General features: G+C 42.5%; 1 protein-coding gene across 5 annotated transcripts in view; it reads right to left on the bottom strand.

Moving 5' to 3' along the window:
- Positions 1-15,839, bottom strand: part of sbf2 (SET binding factor 2) — a 609,277-nt gene that overhangs the window by 522,851 nt on the left and 70,587 nt on the right. For all 5 annotated transcript variants that reach the window (XR_009446846.1, XR_009446845.1, XR_009446847.1 and 2 more), the window contains exon 2: positions 3,784-3,869. Coding sequence is in view for 2 of the 5 variants with exons in the window: in XM_059652034.1 (XP_059508017.1) it covers positions 3,784-3,869 (86 nt within the window). In the remaining 3 variants the exon portion in view is untranslated. The remainder of the gene's footprint in view (positions 1-3,783; positions 3,870-15,839) is intronic.

Here is a 15,839-nt window from a genome sequence, read left to right as displayed (position 1 = left end):
TATTTGCTGTAGCCATGTCCGATACCTTAGTCAATGTCAGATGGTCTGTCCATAGAACACAGAACATAAAAGCACAATACAGGCCCTTCGGCCCTCGATGTTGTGCCAACCTGTCATAACGATCTCAAGCCCATCTAACCTACACTATTCCATGTACGTCCATATGCTTATCCAATGACGACTTAAATGTACCTAAAGTTGGCGAATCTATTACCGTTGCAGGCAAAGCATTCCATTCCCTTACTACTCTCTGAGTAAAGAAACTACCTCTGACATCTGTCCTATATCTTTCACCCCTCAATTTAAAGCTGTGCCCCCTCGTGCTCGCCGTCACCATCCTAGGAAAAAGGTCCTCCCTATCCACCCTATCTAACCCTCTGATTATTTTATATGTTTCAATTAAGTCACCTCTCAACCTTCTTCTCTCTAACGAAAACAGCCTCAAGTCCCTCAGCCTTTCCTCGTAAGACCTTCCCTCCATACCAGGCAACATCCAAGTAAATCTCCTCAGCACCCTTTCCAAAGCTTCCACATCCTTCTTATAATGCGGTGACCAGAACTGCACAAAATACTCCAAGTGCGGCTGCACCAGAGTTTTGTACAGCTTCACCATAACCTCTTGGTTCCAGAACTCGATTCCTCTATTAATAAAAGCTAAAACACTGTATGCCTTCTTAACAGCCCTGTCAACCTGGGTGGCAACTTTCAAGGATCTGTGTACATGGACACCGAGATCTCTCTGCTCATCTACACTACTAAGAATCTTACCATTAGCCCTGTACTTTGCCTTCCGGTTACTCCTACCAAAGTGCATCACCTCACACTTGTCTGTATTAAACTCCATTTGCCACCTCTCAGCCCAGCTCTGCAGCTTATCTATGTCTCTCTGCAACCTACAGCATCTTTCGTCACTATCCACAACTCCACCGACCTTAGTGTCATCTGCAAATTTACTAACCCATCCTTCTACGCCCTCATCCAGGTCATTTATAAAAATGACAAACAGCAGTGGACCCAACACCGACCCTTGCGGTACTCCACTACTAACTCGTCTCCAGGATGAGCATTTCCCATCAACTACCACCCTCTGTCTTCTTTCAGCAAGCCAATTTCCGATCCAAACCGCTATATCTCCCACAATTCCATTCCTCCGCATTTTGTACGCCTATTGTGGGGAACCTTATCGAACGCCTTGCTGAAATCCATATACACCACATCGACTGGTTTACTCTCATCTACCTGTTTGGTCACCTTCTCAAAGAACTTAATAAGGTTTGTGAGGCACGACTTTCCCTTCACAAAACCGTGCTGACTATCCCTAATCAATTTATTCTTTTCTAGATGATTATAAATCCTATCCCTTATAACCTTTTCCAACACTTTACCAACAACTAAGGTAAGGTTCACTGGTCTATAATTACCAGGGTTGTCTCTACTCCCCTTCTTGAACAGGGGAACCACACTTGCTATCCTCCAGTCATCTGGCACTATTCCTATAGACAATGAAGAGTTAAAGATCAATGCCAAAGGCTCGGCAATCTCCCCGCTGGCTCCCAGAGGATCCGAGGATAAATTCCATCCGGCCCAGGGGACTTATCTATCTTCACCCTCTGAAGGATTTCTAATACCGCTTTCTTGTGAACCTCAATCCCACCTAGTCTAGTAGCCTGTATCCAGTTTCATTCCTTGCTCCTTTCTGATAATTGTTACAACTGAATGATTTTCTTGGCCATTTCCACGCAGTTGACAGTCAACCACATCACAGTGTTTCTGGAGTCACTTGTGACCACACCAGGCCAGGCAACAAAGGCAGTTTCATTCCTTAAAAAGGGCAATAATGAACTGGTATGTTTTTATTCTAATCAATGATGTTCCATAATCGTCATTTGACTTCTAATTCCAGATTTTTATTCAATTCAAATTCCAACATTTGCCATGGTGGAAGTCAAACCGGGATTCTCAGAACATTACCAATTTGTTACTAGCCCAGAGACAACACCACTAGGTCATCACCGAGCACTTTTTGACTTAAAATTAGCTATTTTAAATGCGCTGTCTCCTCATTTAAAGTGCTCTTCCTGGCCAATTCTCAAATAATTGTGTCCCTTCTGACATCATCTAAGTGACATCATCTAAGTTACATCATCAGTGAAGCCACAAATTGTGCTTCTAGATTTGGCACTAATGTGTCCGTGTCCTGCAACTGAAGCTGTTTTTTTAAATGCAATCCCAATTTTAAATAAGGATACGCTGTACAGGTTTCTATCAAAATCATGTTGTAGGCTAATTCCTTAAAGTCCAAAAAGTCACTTAATTCAGCCCAGTGAACTCCACTCGTCATATCATGCCAACCCAAAAGTGTCTCTTTTATGCTTTCTATTTGATACCATCTCTAATTTCTTCAGTTAGTTATATATGATACATTGTGCCTTGGGAGTCCCTTTCTCCACCCCCGCGACTAGAATGTACATTTTCTGAGGATTGATATATCTCCTTTAACCTGTAACACTGCATCTCTGCTGACCTATTCCATTACTTATTTTCCTCATTCACTTTTGTCAGTTGTCTTCATGCCCTCAAAATTACCCTTAGTTTAGCTCAGAAATTATATTCACTCTTCTCTCCCTCAAACTGAAAATAATATTCAATCATATTATCTCAGCTTCCCAGGGGCACCTTCACAGTTAAGGGATCTTGTCTCAATACACACCACCAAATCTAATGCACTCTGCTTTCTGGTTGGCTCTACAGCATGCCACTCCTACCGTGAAAACTTACTGACTCAGTGGCAAGAGCAAGCTGAACAATCTGATCCATCCAAACCATACGCAAATTGAACTGCCGATAATAACTGGCATTCTTTTCTCAAGTCCCCATTATTTCTTCCTTTATACCCCACTTTTGTGCAGTTACTATTGTGGGATCTATGTACCAGTCCCACAAGCAACACAGTACTTTCATTATTTCTCATCTCTACCTACAATGATTTTTATCTTTAGAGTTGAGGACATCTCTGTATTCTACCAATATCAAACTTAATTAGTTAGGGTTACACTTCTGCATTTTTCTAGCTTCCCATTGTTCCTAAATACCATATATCCTTGAATATTCAGGTCCTCGTCTTTGTCATCTTGCAGCCAATTTGCAAGACCACCAGACCATAAAAAATTATTTTAAGTCAATTCAATGGTTTGTGGTAAATGTTCCATGCATTCAAATAGAACCCATAGTTTTATCCTTTGACCATATTTATAATCTCTAACCCTATTCACCTAGGGTTATACAGCATGAAAACAAGCACTTGGATCCAACCAGTCCACATCTGCACGAAGATTTGTACACTCTATCCTGAATGATAATTAGATCATCGATTACTATTATATTCTCGTTATGACAGAAAATAACAATATGGAATTCATAGTTTCGCTATTTATTTCATGATCTCTAAGATGCCAAGTGGAGTCATGAGGAGCATCCTATAAATGATTGTAGTAGGCAGGGTGACGGTCTTGGACTAGATTCAGTAGATCATTGTGGTGCATTTTTAAAATATTGGTTCCAATGAAAGCAGGGACAAAATTTTGTAATCAACAACTTTTACTATTATATTAAACAATGCTTACATTCGCAGATCAAATCAAAACTCCAGTGCACAGTATCCTTCATCAAAATATTATTTACATTCCAACACAGCTAGAACACATTAGCCGCATGCAGGCTGCAGATTGTAAAAAGAAAAAAGTTTAAAGACTAGTCAGGAAATGAATGAGCTTATGTACTTACCAATTCTATTCCCTGTGGAAAAGGTGCATCATCCCAGTCTTTTTGTGGAAAACGTTGAATTATCTTCCCTGAACCTTCAACAGAGCCTGAAGACAAAAGAAATTAACATGTAACTGAAAATGCATTACCATAATACCATTTGCTATGGAAAGAAATCCTAAAACTACCACCAATTTTAATTAAGTTCAATCAAGTTTTGGACCTTAATTAGTTCCATTATGTTTTACAAACCTGCCATTTTCTACCCATGACTTCCCTACGTCATCTGCCTGCCAACAAATTCAGCCAATAAATATTGGTAGCAGAAGGTAACTTTAACCATGACAATGGCCAGTTGATGATCCATGAAATTGCTTTTAGTGATTCAAATATTGCCGTTATCGCAAGCCAAGATGCTTTGCTAATGAAGTCTGAATGGAACAGCAGTGGAAAGCATCTGTAAGGTCTCTGCAAGAATTGACCATTTTGGTTAGAATTAGAATTTTACAGTACAAAAGGCGACATTCAATCCATCGTGTTCATACTGGCTCCCAGAAGAGCTACCCAGCTAGTTCCACTCTTGAGCACTACCTTCTCATAAAACAAAGAAAAACTGGGAACTACAAATTATTACCTTTTACCTAAAATATATCTGTCCCTGTTAGTACCACAGAGAACTAATAAACCTCACAATGAGAGCTTCTTCACGTCTTATTTGTTGTCTTTTACAATAAGCACAAAGAAAAACATTTAGGAAAAAAATAAATCTTTCCTTCTTTACAATACATTCATATCTCAGCAATCAGCCAATGCTTGTTGACAACATCTTTCAAACTGACAACTTTAGTTACCCAGAAGGACAAACACAGCATGGGAAGACCATCACCTCCAAACTCCTCTTGGCATCAGATACCTAACTGACTTCATTGGCATTCCTTCATTGTAGCCAGATCAATATCATGGAAATTCCTCACAGCTGGAATAACTCTGACATGTGAAAATAGAGCCACAGGTACGAATGACTGCATCCTGGTGCCAAAGCAACAGTTGTGTTTTGGTTCCCTTGATGAAGCAGAACCTCCTCCTCACACATACACCCGAGTGAACAGAAAGCATGAAGTTTTTCACATGTAAACTTTAATGGGGTAATGCTGCCTTGGCCTACTCCCCTTCACCCAGCAGCTGCATATCTGCAGACACTTAGCCAATTTTCTAACTTCTCCCAGTCATAGTGACAACCTAGTATAGCTCAATTGGCTGGAGACCCGGTTTGTAATGCAGTGATGCCAACAGCATGGGTTCAATTCCCACACCAACTGAGGTTATCATGAAGAAAAATACTTTTCAACTTCCCTTTGCCTGAATCATCGAGACCCTCAGGTTAATCCACCACGTCATCTCTCAAGAGAGCGAGCCCGAGAGTCTGGCAAGACTACAGCGACTTGACATTTCATTAAAGTCTAAGGTCAGAAAATTTTCATTTCCAGGTTACAAGATAGTACCTGATGTTTTTTTAAGTCCTTTTTCAATGCTTGGTTTAGGGACAAAACTATTCTTTGAAAAAAAAACTGAGTAGAAAGAAGACATTGCCCAACTTCAAAGGAAGCATATTAAAGCTTCAAATTAAAAAGTATGGAATTAGATAAATATGTGCATATAAATGAAAACACAGTACATAAAACAAGTCATTAGTTGAACAAGTCCATACCAGCATTTAAGATCCATCCTTGTGGATTTCAGAATCTGGATATCAGTTGTGACAAAATGATTAACTTTACAAAACTTGCATTTGAGAGATACTCCAATAAATCAAAGTAAAAATGGAAAGGCTGACGTGGAGGTCATAATTAGATTTCCTGGATATGCCATGACTGTTGAAATTGCTATTGGGGATGAAACTGCCTGTTCTTCTGCAAAAGGTGGAAAGATCAAAGATAGTATATCACAATGGATTCTTGCAATAACATCTTTGAACAGTGATGAGGAAATATTTACAATTAGCTCTGGAGAGCTGTTGTGATGCAGTAGCAGTGTCCATATCTTTGAGCCAGGAGACCTGTTCAAGTTGCTCTTGCTCCAGAGGTGTGCAAGAACATTCTTAAACAGGTTGATTAAGACATATCCACAATGGGCTGTGTGTGTAGTTTAAGAAAGGGCAGAAAGCTGAAGGTAGTGTGAAATTAGAGGCTGCAGATTGGACAAATTTACTGATCGTTAGTTTTTCCAGAGCCAACCAAACTGTAGCATGGCTTGAGGGAAGCCTTGAGGAGTCTTTGAAATACTTCCTTTGTCCTCCTCTTATGAGTGCAATCCTTGAACTGGGCAAAGATGTTTTGCTTTCATACAAGGTGGCAAGTAACATTTTTGTGACATAGGCAACCACTATTTCCATTAAGAAAGTATCTGACAATCTCACGTGAATAGTATAAACATTATACACAATAAGTCACAACTAATCAGAAACAACTAGACCAACTACAAAAATATTGTGGGTCACAAGAGCAGGTCAGCAGCTGGGAATTCTGTACCAAATGACTCAATTCCTGACTCCCCAAAGCATGTCCAGCTGTCAAGGCAAAAGTCATGAATACTTGTGCTCCTGAGATGCTGCTTGGCCTGCTGTGTTCATCCAGCTTCATACTTTATTATCTTGGATTCTCCAGCATCTGCAGTTACCATCATCTCTAATACTTGCCTGTACCAAGGTGAGTGCAAGGGCACTCAAAAAGATGACCTCCAGGACAAATAACCTGGTAGACTGGTACCTAATTCATTAATTTTCACATTCACTCTCTCCCACACCAAATGACAGTGACAGACAAAAGTACTTTCCAAATGATATGCACTGTACAACTCACTAATGGGTCTTCAATCTCACCTCTCAAATCAGTGATCTCTTCTATCTAGTAGAATAACAATATTTGAATTTGGAACACGACCTGTATGTTCTAAGTCACATACAGTCCTGATTTGGATCCTGATCTTTTCTTCATTGTTAGATAGTCAAAGCCTTGACAACATTCTAGCTATCACCCATGGAGTGTAGTGATTGTAGAAGAACGCCATCACCTACTGAAGAATTAGCAAAATTTACTGTCCTTGCCAGCAACACCTTGCTCAAACACGTCGTCTATCAGGCAACATACACCAAGGTAGTTCTGAACCTAACTGAAGAGGTTTAACAGGACTGCACCATTTCAATGGTAATTTTCCAGGAACTTAAGTTGGAATGAAATTGCCAGTGAAAGTGACAAGGGCCAAATCCCCGTTTGCACACGGTGCCATACTTGAGCTGGGAGTGGCCAGTCTCTCAATTTTGAGGGGGGTATGCTTCTGCTGTTGACCATTTAGAAGTGAAAATTACCCTTGGGTTATTATTCATTTTATGATGATTTTGGTTTTGACAGTTCAAAAAACAAATTAATTCTTGGCCAAGATAATAAAATGTGAGGCTGGATGAACACAGCAGGCCAAGCAGCATCTCAGGAGCACAAAAGCTGACGTTTCGGGCCTAGACCCTTCATCTCTGATCATCTCCAGCCTCACATTTTATTAGCTTGGAATTCTCCAGCATCTGCAGTTCCCATTATCTCTGATTAATTCTTGGCCAGTTCGCTTAACAGTTGTCAAAACAAAGGTGCTAGGATTGATCATTGAAGAGATTAGAGGTGCACACTTAGCAAAACAAGGTAATCAGCAAGTTTAATGAAGGCACATGTTTCACCAATTTATTGGAGCTCTTTAAAGACTCTGACATGTACTGTGGATAAAGGGGAGTCTGTACTGTACTTGGATTTCCAGAAGGCAATTGATAAGTTAGCACATCAAAGGTTATTGTGAAAACATGAGCTCATTGTGTGGGGATGACATCATATCACAGAAAATTAGATGGAAAGCAGAAAGTGCATAATTGAGTCTTAGTCTGATTGTTAGGATATGACAAGAGGAGTCCTGCAGAGACTTCAATCTTTTATAATTTACATCAATGGCTTAGAGGAAAGATGCAAATACAAAGTTATTAAATATGCAAACCATACCACAACAATTAGAAAAGTACATTGTGAAGATGAAATAATGACATTACAGATGGTAATTGATAGATTGAGTACCTGAGCAATATCTGACAGATGCACTATGATGTGCAAAAATGTAAATTTGTTCATGTGGCAAGAAAAATAAACAAGCAGACTATTACGTAAATGAAGTACAACTGTAGAATTCCAGGGTGCAGAGATTTACTGTTCGGTGCAAGAATCACAAGGCAGCAGTATGCATAGTCGGTAATCAAGGCAGACAATAGATGCTAGCCTTTATTATGGGAGGAAAATAACAAAATTAGGGATGTTATGCATTTGAGGTCACATTCCAAACACTACATACAGCTTTGTTCTCCTCATTTAGGGATGGATACAAATACATTGTTGGCAGTTCACAGTATGTTTACTAGATTGATACCTGGAATTACAGTTATAAAAATAGCTAATGTATGCTGAGTTAGTTTCCACGAGAGTTAAGAAGAGTGGCTGGTGACTTGATTGAAATGTTTAAGATTCTCAATGGCCTTGGCAAGACAAATGTGGAAATGGCATTTATTTTTGTGGGGGAGTACGGAACTAGGGGAATTGCTTTCAGGACAGAGATGGAGAACTTTTTCTTTGTGGTTTGTGAAAATTTAAAACACATTTCATTAGGAGGTGGAGGAGGTGGGTTATTGAATACTTTTAAGACAGAGGTGGATAGATTCTTGTTAGGCCAGGGAAACGCGGGTTATCAGAGATCAATGGAATATGGAATTCAAAACACAAACTGATCTGCCATGATCTTATTTAATGGTGGATCAGGTTCAAAGGGCAGAATGGTTTACTTCTCTTCCTATTTTGTATGTTCTTGTGTCCAGGTGATTCCTTTTGCCTGTATTGTTTGGGGATCCAATTATTTTCAAGTCATTGGTCTCAGCAGGGAATTCTACACAATTTTAACAAACAAGTTTCCACATTTACTTTAGCTACATTCATCAAGAGTGAACATGATTACCATTAGCACTCAGACCTTTATGGAGTAATCATAGAAACAGTTAACATAAAAGATCATTTGAAGGCTCTAGCAGATGAATTGCAGGTTGATTTAAAAATTAGATGCTATAAAGAAGACACTGTTATGGAATTAGTTTCTCAGTTGAAAATTGACAAGGAAAAGCACATTCCTGTTAATGGTCAAGTAAAACTAGCAAAACCCAAATCAGAGAAAGAGGATGAAACTGGAATGGGCTACCGAAAATACCTTAAAAACATGAACTCGAATAAGACAAAAGATGTGAATTTTAAAAAAATAAATGAAGAACGGTGTTTGATGGAAGAAACTAACAAAAGGAGAATAAGAACGGGAAACGCCCTTAAAGTCATAGTCACACAGCATGGAAACAGACCCCTTGGCCCAGCTCATCCTTGCCAATCAGGTTTACTCAACTGAACTAGTCCCATATGCTTGTGCTTGGCTCAAATGCCTCTAAACCTTTCCATATATCTGTCGATATGTCTTTTCAATGTTGGAACCGTAGCTGCCTTTGTCACTTTCCCTGGCAGTTTGTCAGAGATATGCATCATTGTGCGAGGAAGTTACCCCTCAAGTCCCTTTTAAATCATTCTCCTCTCATCTTAAACCTATGCTTCCTAGTTTTGGACTCTCCTCTCCTAACGAACAGACCTTGGTCATTCACCTCATCTATGCCCTCATGATTTTATAGACCTCTGGAGGTCACCTCTCAGCCTCCTACACTTTAGGGACAATAAGTCCCAGCCTATCCAGCCTCTCCATATAACTCAAAACCTCCACCCTCAGTAACTTCCTAGCAAATCTTTCTTGCACCCATTCCAGTTTCTTATAGCACAGCGACTAGAATTGTACACACTACTCCAAATGTGGCCTTACCAATGTCTTGTACTACCATAATATGACATCCCAAACTCATCCACTCAATGCTTGGAAGGTGAAGGCAAGCGTATCAAACGCCTCCATCACCCTGTCTACTTCTAAAGAACTATGTGCCTGAACCCCTTGGCGTCTCTGTTCAATAACATTCCCTAGGGCACTACCATGAACTGTACAAGTCATGCTCTGGTTTGTCTTACCTAAATGCAACACCTTGTATTTATAGAAACTAAACTCCATCTGCCATTCCTTGGTCCATCAACCCAGTTCATAGAGGCATCAGCACAGAAAGAGACCTTTCAATCTAAAATTGTCCACGTCAACCAGACAGCCCAATCTGACTTCGTCCCACTTGCCAACATGTGGCCCATATCCCTCTAAACACTTTATTCATATACCCATCCTGATGCCTTTTAAATGTTGTAATTGCACCAACCACCACCACTTCCTCTGGCAGCCCATTCCATACACGCACCACCCTCTGCATGAAAAAGTTACCCACTCAGGTCCTTTTAAAATCTTTCCTCTTTCACCTTAAACCTAACCTACAGCCTCTAGTTTCAGATTACACTCCCCCTAGGAAAAAGACCTTGGCTATTCACCCTAGCCATGCCCCTCATGATTTTTAAAATCTCTATAAAGGTCACCCCTCAGCCTCCGACACCCCAGGGAAAGAAAAAGAAAGAGTCCCAGACTATTCAGCCTCTCCCGATAACTCAAATCCTCCAGGCCCGGCAAAATCCTCAAACGATTTCTGCATCCTCTCAAATTTAACAACACCCTTCCCATAGAAAGGGAACCAGAATTGTGAGCAATATTGTCAAGTACCCTGTACAGCCACAACATGACATCCCAATTCCTATGCTCAAAAGTTCTGCATAATTAAGGTCTTGAGACCAGGGCATATTAGATGATAACATTGATCTCAGAAGCACTCCACAACATATAGTTAGCCAAAGTAAAACATGGCCCATTTATCTTAACTGTTTCTTCTCTGTTAATAAAACTCCTATCTATAGTTAACAAACACTACCAACACTATGTGGCAACACCTTATCAAACAATTTCCAGAAATAGACATAAACATGAAATAGTTAATGTCATGAATGCTCATTTTATACTCCTGATTTTTTAGTGCAATTACTACTTTCAGGATCAACAGTCAAACTGAAACTGATCGTTTAGTCCCATTTTCTAGTCTTAAAAACCTTTTCTCTAACCTGTAAACAAACTCTGTTATGGATATTTCACGTTGTTTACGAAAAGTTGTCACAATTCACAGAGTTTGCAAACTCTATGCTAAGAATCATACCTCCAGTTATTTCAACTTACTAGCCAACTAATTTGATGTTTCAAGTACCCCATACAAGAACTCAAGAGATCAGGTTGCACTAAGTGTCTCAAAAATCTACTGTCCGCAACAAGTGAAGAGGAATCAGAATAAATCAGTCTTTCCTTTGCAGAGTTATAATTGTTCAAATTTTAATGCCAAGAACTTGACAGGACAAGTTTGCTAAAGTCAGAATTGGTCAGGGTAACCTCAGGAAGGAATTTTGTAACTCAAGCAGAATATTACAGCGAAATGTCCTCACATTTATTTAAAATATTTACTATAAACAGTATTAACCCACGTTCCAAACCACAGTATCTTGTATGACTGAATGACAGGCAAGATTAAGCCACCAGCGTGTGGATTTCAGTGGAATCAGCTACTGGAGCACAATATTGAATTATTTAAACCTATTTGTCCTGTTGTTCTTTTTGGTGTATTATAACAGTAACACAGTATGACAGGGTATCAAGATCAAGGTCCCATTGTATGGTTGTATAACCTTTTTCAGTGTCCAACATAACATGAATTTGGTGTCATCTACAAACTCACTAACCATGCCTTCTATATTCTCATCCAAATCTTTTACATGAATGACAAACAGTGGACCCAGCGCTGATCACTGTGACACACCACTGGTCACCGGCCTCCATCATGTGTACACACCAGAGGGGGAATTCATGTTATCAGTACTGTGGTAAATTTAACTATGGTAACGTTGCATGAGTGCCCTTTTGGGCGTTAACTGTACTTTGGAACTTGGGCTGAAATAATGCTGCCGGCAGAGAGACTTGAGGGTCTGATCAATAGAAAGGACAGAGTTCTTACATAGAGGATGTTAAACTGGAAAGACAGATTGTCTTGTAGTGTTGCACTTCTGCAGGAAGTGACGCAAATGCTCACATTAACGTGGCACATCTTCCGTGTATCAAGCAAAACGAAATCCATCTTTCTTGTGTGTGGCATCCATCAGTCTCGAGAGACCATGAATCTGCACCTGAAGAGTTTTGATTCAGCTGCTGGTGATAGCACAGCATCTGTTGTGGCTATACAGGCCTACGTGGGAGTGACAGTCTCGTTTGCAGCGACTGTCTTCAAATGCACTCTCCTCCAGTGTTTCCGTGTTGCTGTCTTTCTGTCGAGCGTGCTTTTCCTCAGCGGCAAGCTTCAGTTTCTCCTCTCCTCGCTCCAGCCCTCTGTGTAGTTCCCGCCGCCAGCATGAATGATCGTTTGCGACGTCTTCCCATCTCTCAATGTCCAGGTCCACCGACTTCATGTCCCTTTTGCAGACATCTTTGAAACAAAGATGAGGTCATCCTCATGTTCTCTTGCTGATGGCCAATTCCCCGTACAGCACATCTTTCGGGATCCCCCTGTCCGGCATACGATGTACTTGACCCAACCAGCGGAGGTGGCATTGTTGGAGTTGGGTGAACAGGCTGAGTACCTGGGCGCAGGTGAGGACTTCAGTGTTGGTGACTTGGTCGGTCCACTTGATGTCCAGAATGTGTCTCAGGCTGCAAAAGGTGGAAAGCGTTGAGACACCACTGTTGTCTGGGGTTGAGGCTCCAGGTCTCGCTGCTGTAAAGCAACGTGCTGAGGATGCACATCCTGTTGACTGCAATCTTGGTGTTTGTAGTCAGCTTTTTGTTCTCCCAGACTCTCTTGGTCAGCCTGGCAAATGTGGAGGCTGCTCATCCGATCCGCCTGTTGATCTCGGAGACCAGGGAGAGGCTGTGACAGTGGAGCTGAGGTATGTGAATTCGTGGACTGCCTCCAGCTCGTAGCTGTTGATGGTGATGACAGTGGGGTGTTCAACACCTTGACCCAGCACGTTGGTCTTCTTCAGGCTAATGATCATGCTGAACTCCTGGCAGGCTCTCGAGAGGTTGTCCACGAGGCGCTGCAGTTGCTCTTCAGAGTGTGCTGCCAACACTGCATTGTCTGCAAACAACATGTCTCTACTGAGTACTTCACGAACATTGGATTTTGCCCTCAACTGGGACTGGACGGAACGCTGTTCAGTCTATCTGGTGTGGAGGTAGACACTATCAGTTAATGTTCCAAATGCACGTTTCAGCATGACTGCAAAGACGCCACCGAACGGGGTGGGGGCAAGCACACAGCCCTGTTTCACAACGCTGCGATGTTGAAAGCCTCCCAAGAAGACCCATCAAATTGAACGACGCCTTTCATATCCGTGTGAAACGACTGGACTATTCGGAGGAGTCTTGGAGGACAACCAATCCTGGCGAGGATTTTGAACAAGCCGTCTCTGCTCACAAGGTCAAATGCCTTCATGAGGTCAATGAAAGTGACGTAGAGAGTGGCTGTCTTTGCTCTCAGCATTTCTCATGTAGCTGTTGATTGTGGAGTGTTCTGACCTGAAACTGCCTTTCAGCGATTTTCTGTAGTCTGTTCAGGACCACATGGACGAAGACCTTCCCAACGATGCTCAGCAGCGAGATTCCTCTGTAGTTGTTACAGTCACTTCTGTCCCCTTTGTTCTAATAGAGGGTGACCATGTTGCAGTCTCTCATGTCTTGCGGCACCATTCCCTCCTCCCAGCACTGGCACAGTAGTTCCAGCAGGTGGCTCAGCAGAGCTCCCTTTGCACACTAGATGGCCTCTGGTGGGATGCCATCCAACCCGGTGCCTTCCCAGTGGGTAAGCTGTCGATGACTCTGCTCAGCTCGTCAGCAGTCGGCAATGCATCCAGCTCCATGACCGGTAGACATTCCACGGCGTCTAACGTGTTGTCCAAGATGTCATTTTCCCTGGAGTAGAGTTCGGAGTAATGCTCCACCCATCTCTCCATCTGCTTGCTTTTGTCTATGATGATCTCGCCTGTCCTGGATTTTAGTGGAGCTGTCTCGCTCTGGGTTGGACCAATGGCTTTCTTGATCCCCTCATATATTCCATGTATGTTGCCTGTGTCAAATGATAACTGGATGCTTTCGCATAGTTGTAGCCATTAGTCATTTGCAGAGTGTCTGGCTGTCTTCTGTGCGTTGTTTCCTGCTGTCCTCAGTGCTTGCAGTGTTACCTGGGTAGGTTGGCGTTTGTGCTTCAAAAGTGCAGCAGGCTTCGCCTCAACGGTCGCGTTGAGCTCATTCGCGTTTGCTTCGAACCAGTCCTGTGTCTTGCTGTGCTTCTTCCCGAAGGTCTTCAACGCAGTGCTGTGGATAGTGTCCCTTAGTGTGTCCCATCTCTGCTGAGCAGCTCCTTCTGGTCGGTCTGCATGGAGGGCATCCTCCAGTGACTTGATGAATAGTGCTGCTTTGTCTGAATGTTGGGTCATAGTAGCACTGATGCACTGCTTGCCTGCAGGCTAAGAGTAGTGCATCTTCTTTGGTTGGAGTCTGAGTTTGCAGCAAACCAGGGAGCGATCCACGTCACAGTCGGCACTCTGAAAGGACCGAGTCATGAGTACGTTTTTCAGGTGGCTGCGTCTTGAGAGGATCAGGTCAAGCTGGTGCCAGTGTTTGAAGCGGGGACGTTGCCATGAAACTTTGTGCTGAGCTTTGGCCGGGAAGTAGGTGTTGGTGACACATAGTTTGTGGAGCATGCAAAGCTCGAGCAGTTGTTGTCTATTGTCATTCATGTTGCCGATCTCATACCGTCCCAGACAGCCTGGCCAGAAATTGTGGACGGCACCCACTCTGGCGTTGAAGTCGCCAAGCAGCAGCAACTGTTCCTGATTCGGGATCACCTGTATTTTTCTTGAAAGCTGGTCGTAAAACTCATTCTTTGCATCTTGTGTGGAATGGAGGGTTGGCGCTGATAAGGTTGACAGGCCCATCAAAAGTGTGCAGTCAAAGTGAGAGGATCTGCTCCGATCCATCCTTGCTGGATTCCACTAACTTCAACAGCGGGTTCTTCACGGCAAAGCCAGCACCATGCTCTCTGGTCTCATCGATGCCTTTCCCCTGCCAGAAGGTGGTACAGTCTCTCTCATGTAAGGTCCCCAATTCTGGGAGCCTTGTCTCTTGAAGCACTGCAATGTCCACTTGGAGTCGTAGCAGTTCATTATTAATCACTGCTGTCTTGCGGCTGTCACTGATCTCTCGAAGGTCATCTGACAGACCAGTTGTCACGGTCCGCACATTCCAGCATCCAAGTCTGAATGCTGGCTTCTTTCCTTGTTGTTTTGCTTGGTGCAGTGTTTACAGTCCACGATTCAGGATACTTGTATCCCTAAGCCTCACACACCCAGTGGAGCGAGTGGACTGTGGCGGGACAGCACCAAATTGGCTGGGGGCTGCCCAGTGAAGCACGATGGCCTCTCCCTCTGTCGAAAGCAACCCCAGGGGCCTTGATCTACGCCAATCCAGCACGGCTTATAACCGATGGCTGCTGCTTTCCATGTTTTTCCACCATGGTGAGGCGACGCTGGAGTGTCCTCTCCAGGGCACAGGACTGGGCAGGGTTTTTTTGAGATCAGCAGTTGTCCATGCAGCACGTCTCCACTCTCCACACCACCAGTGTTGTCCCAGGGCAGGGGCCAATACAACTTGGCACCAGCATCGTGGCAGGAGTTGATAGAACAAGGTTAGATGTAACATCGGACTGCCTTAGGGACTCTGGCTCTGGATTTATCCTCAGGGTTTACTCCCGAAGCCTTTCGCGTGATTGGGTGTGGCTGCAAGGCAGCGGAGGTTTAAAATCAGAGTTTTCCTTCTCTTAAACAATTTTCTTTCTATGTAATAGACAAACAGTATATAAATAATACATGTACATTAAGATTTTCCCACAATAAAAATTTCAAGATGAGAAATCTTGTCACGCAATTCATGGAACAGAACCACAGAATCATATA

The sequence above is a fragment of the Stegostoma tigrinum genome, chromosome 17 (assembly GCF_030684315.1).
Source record: "Stegostoma tigrinum isolate sSteTig4 chromosome 17, sSteTig4.hap1, whole genome shotgun sequence".
Taxonomy (NCBI): Eukaryota; Metazoa; Chordata; class Chondrichthyes; order Orectolobiformes; family Stegostomatidae; genus Stegostoma; species Stegostoma tigrinum.
This window is presented reverse-complemented; position numbering and strand designations above follow the sequence as displayed.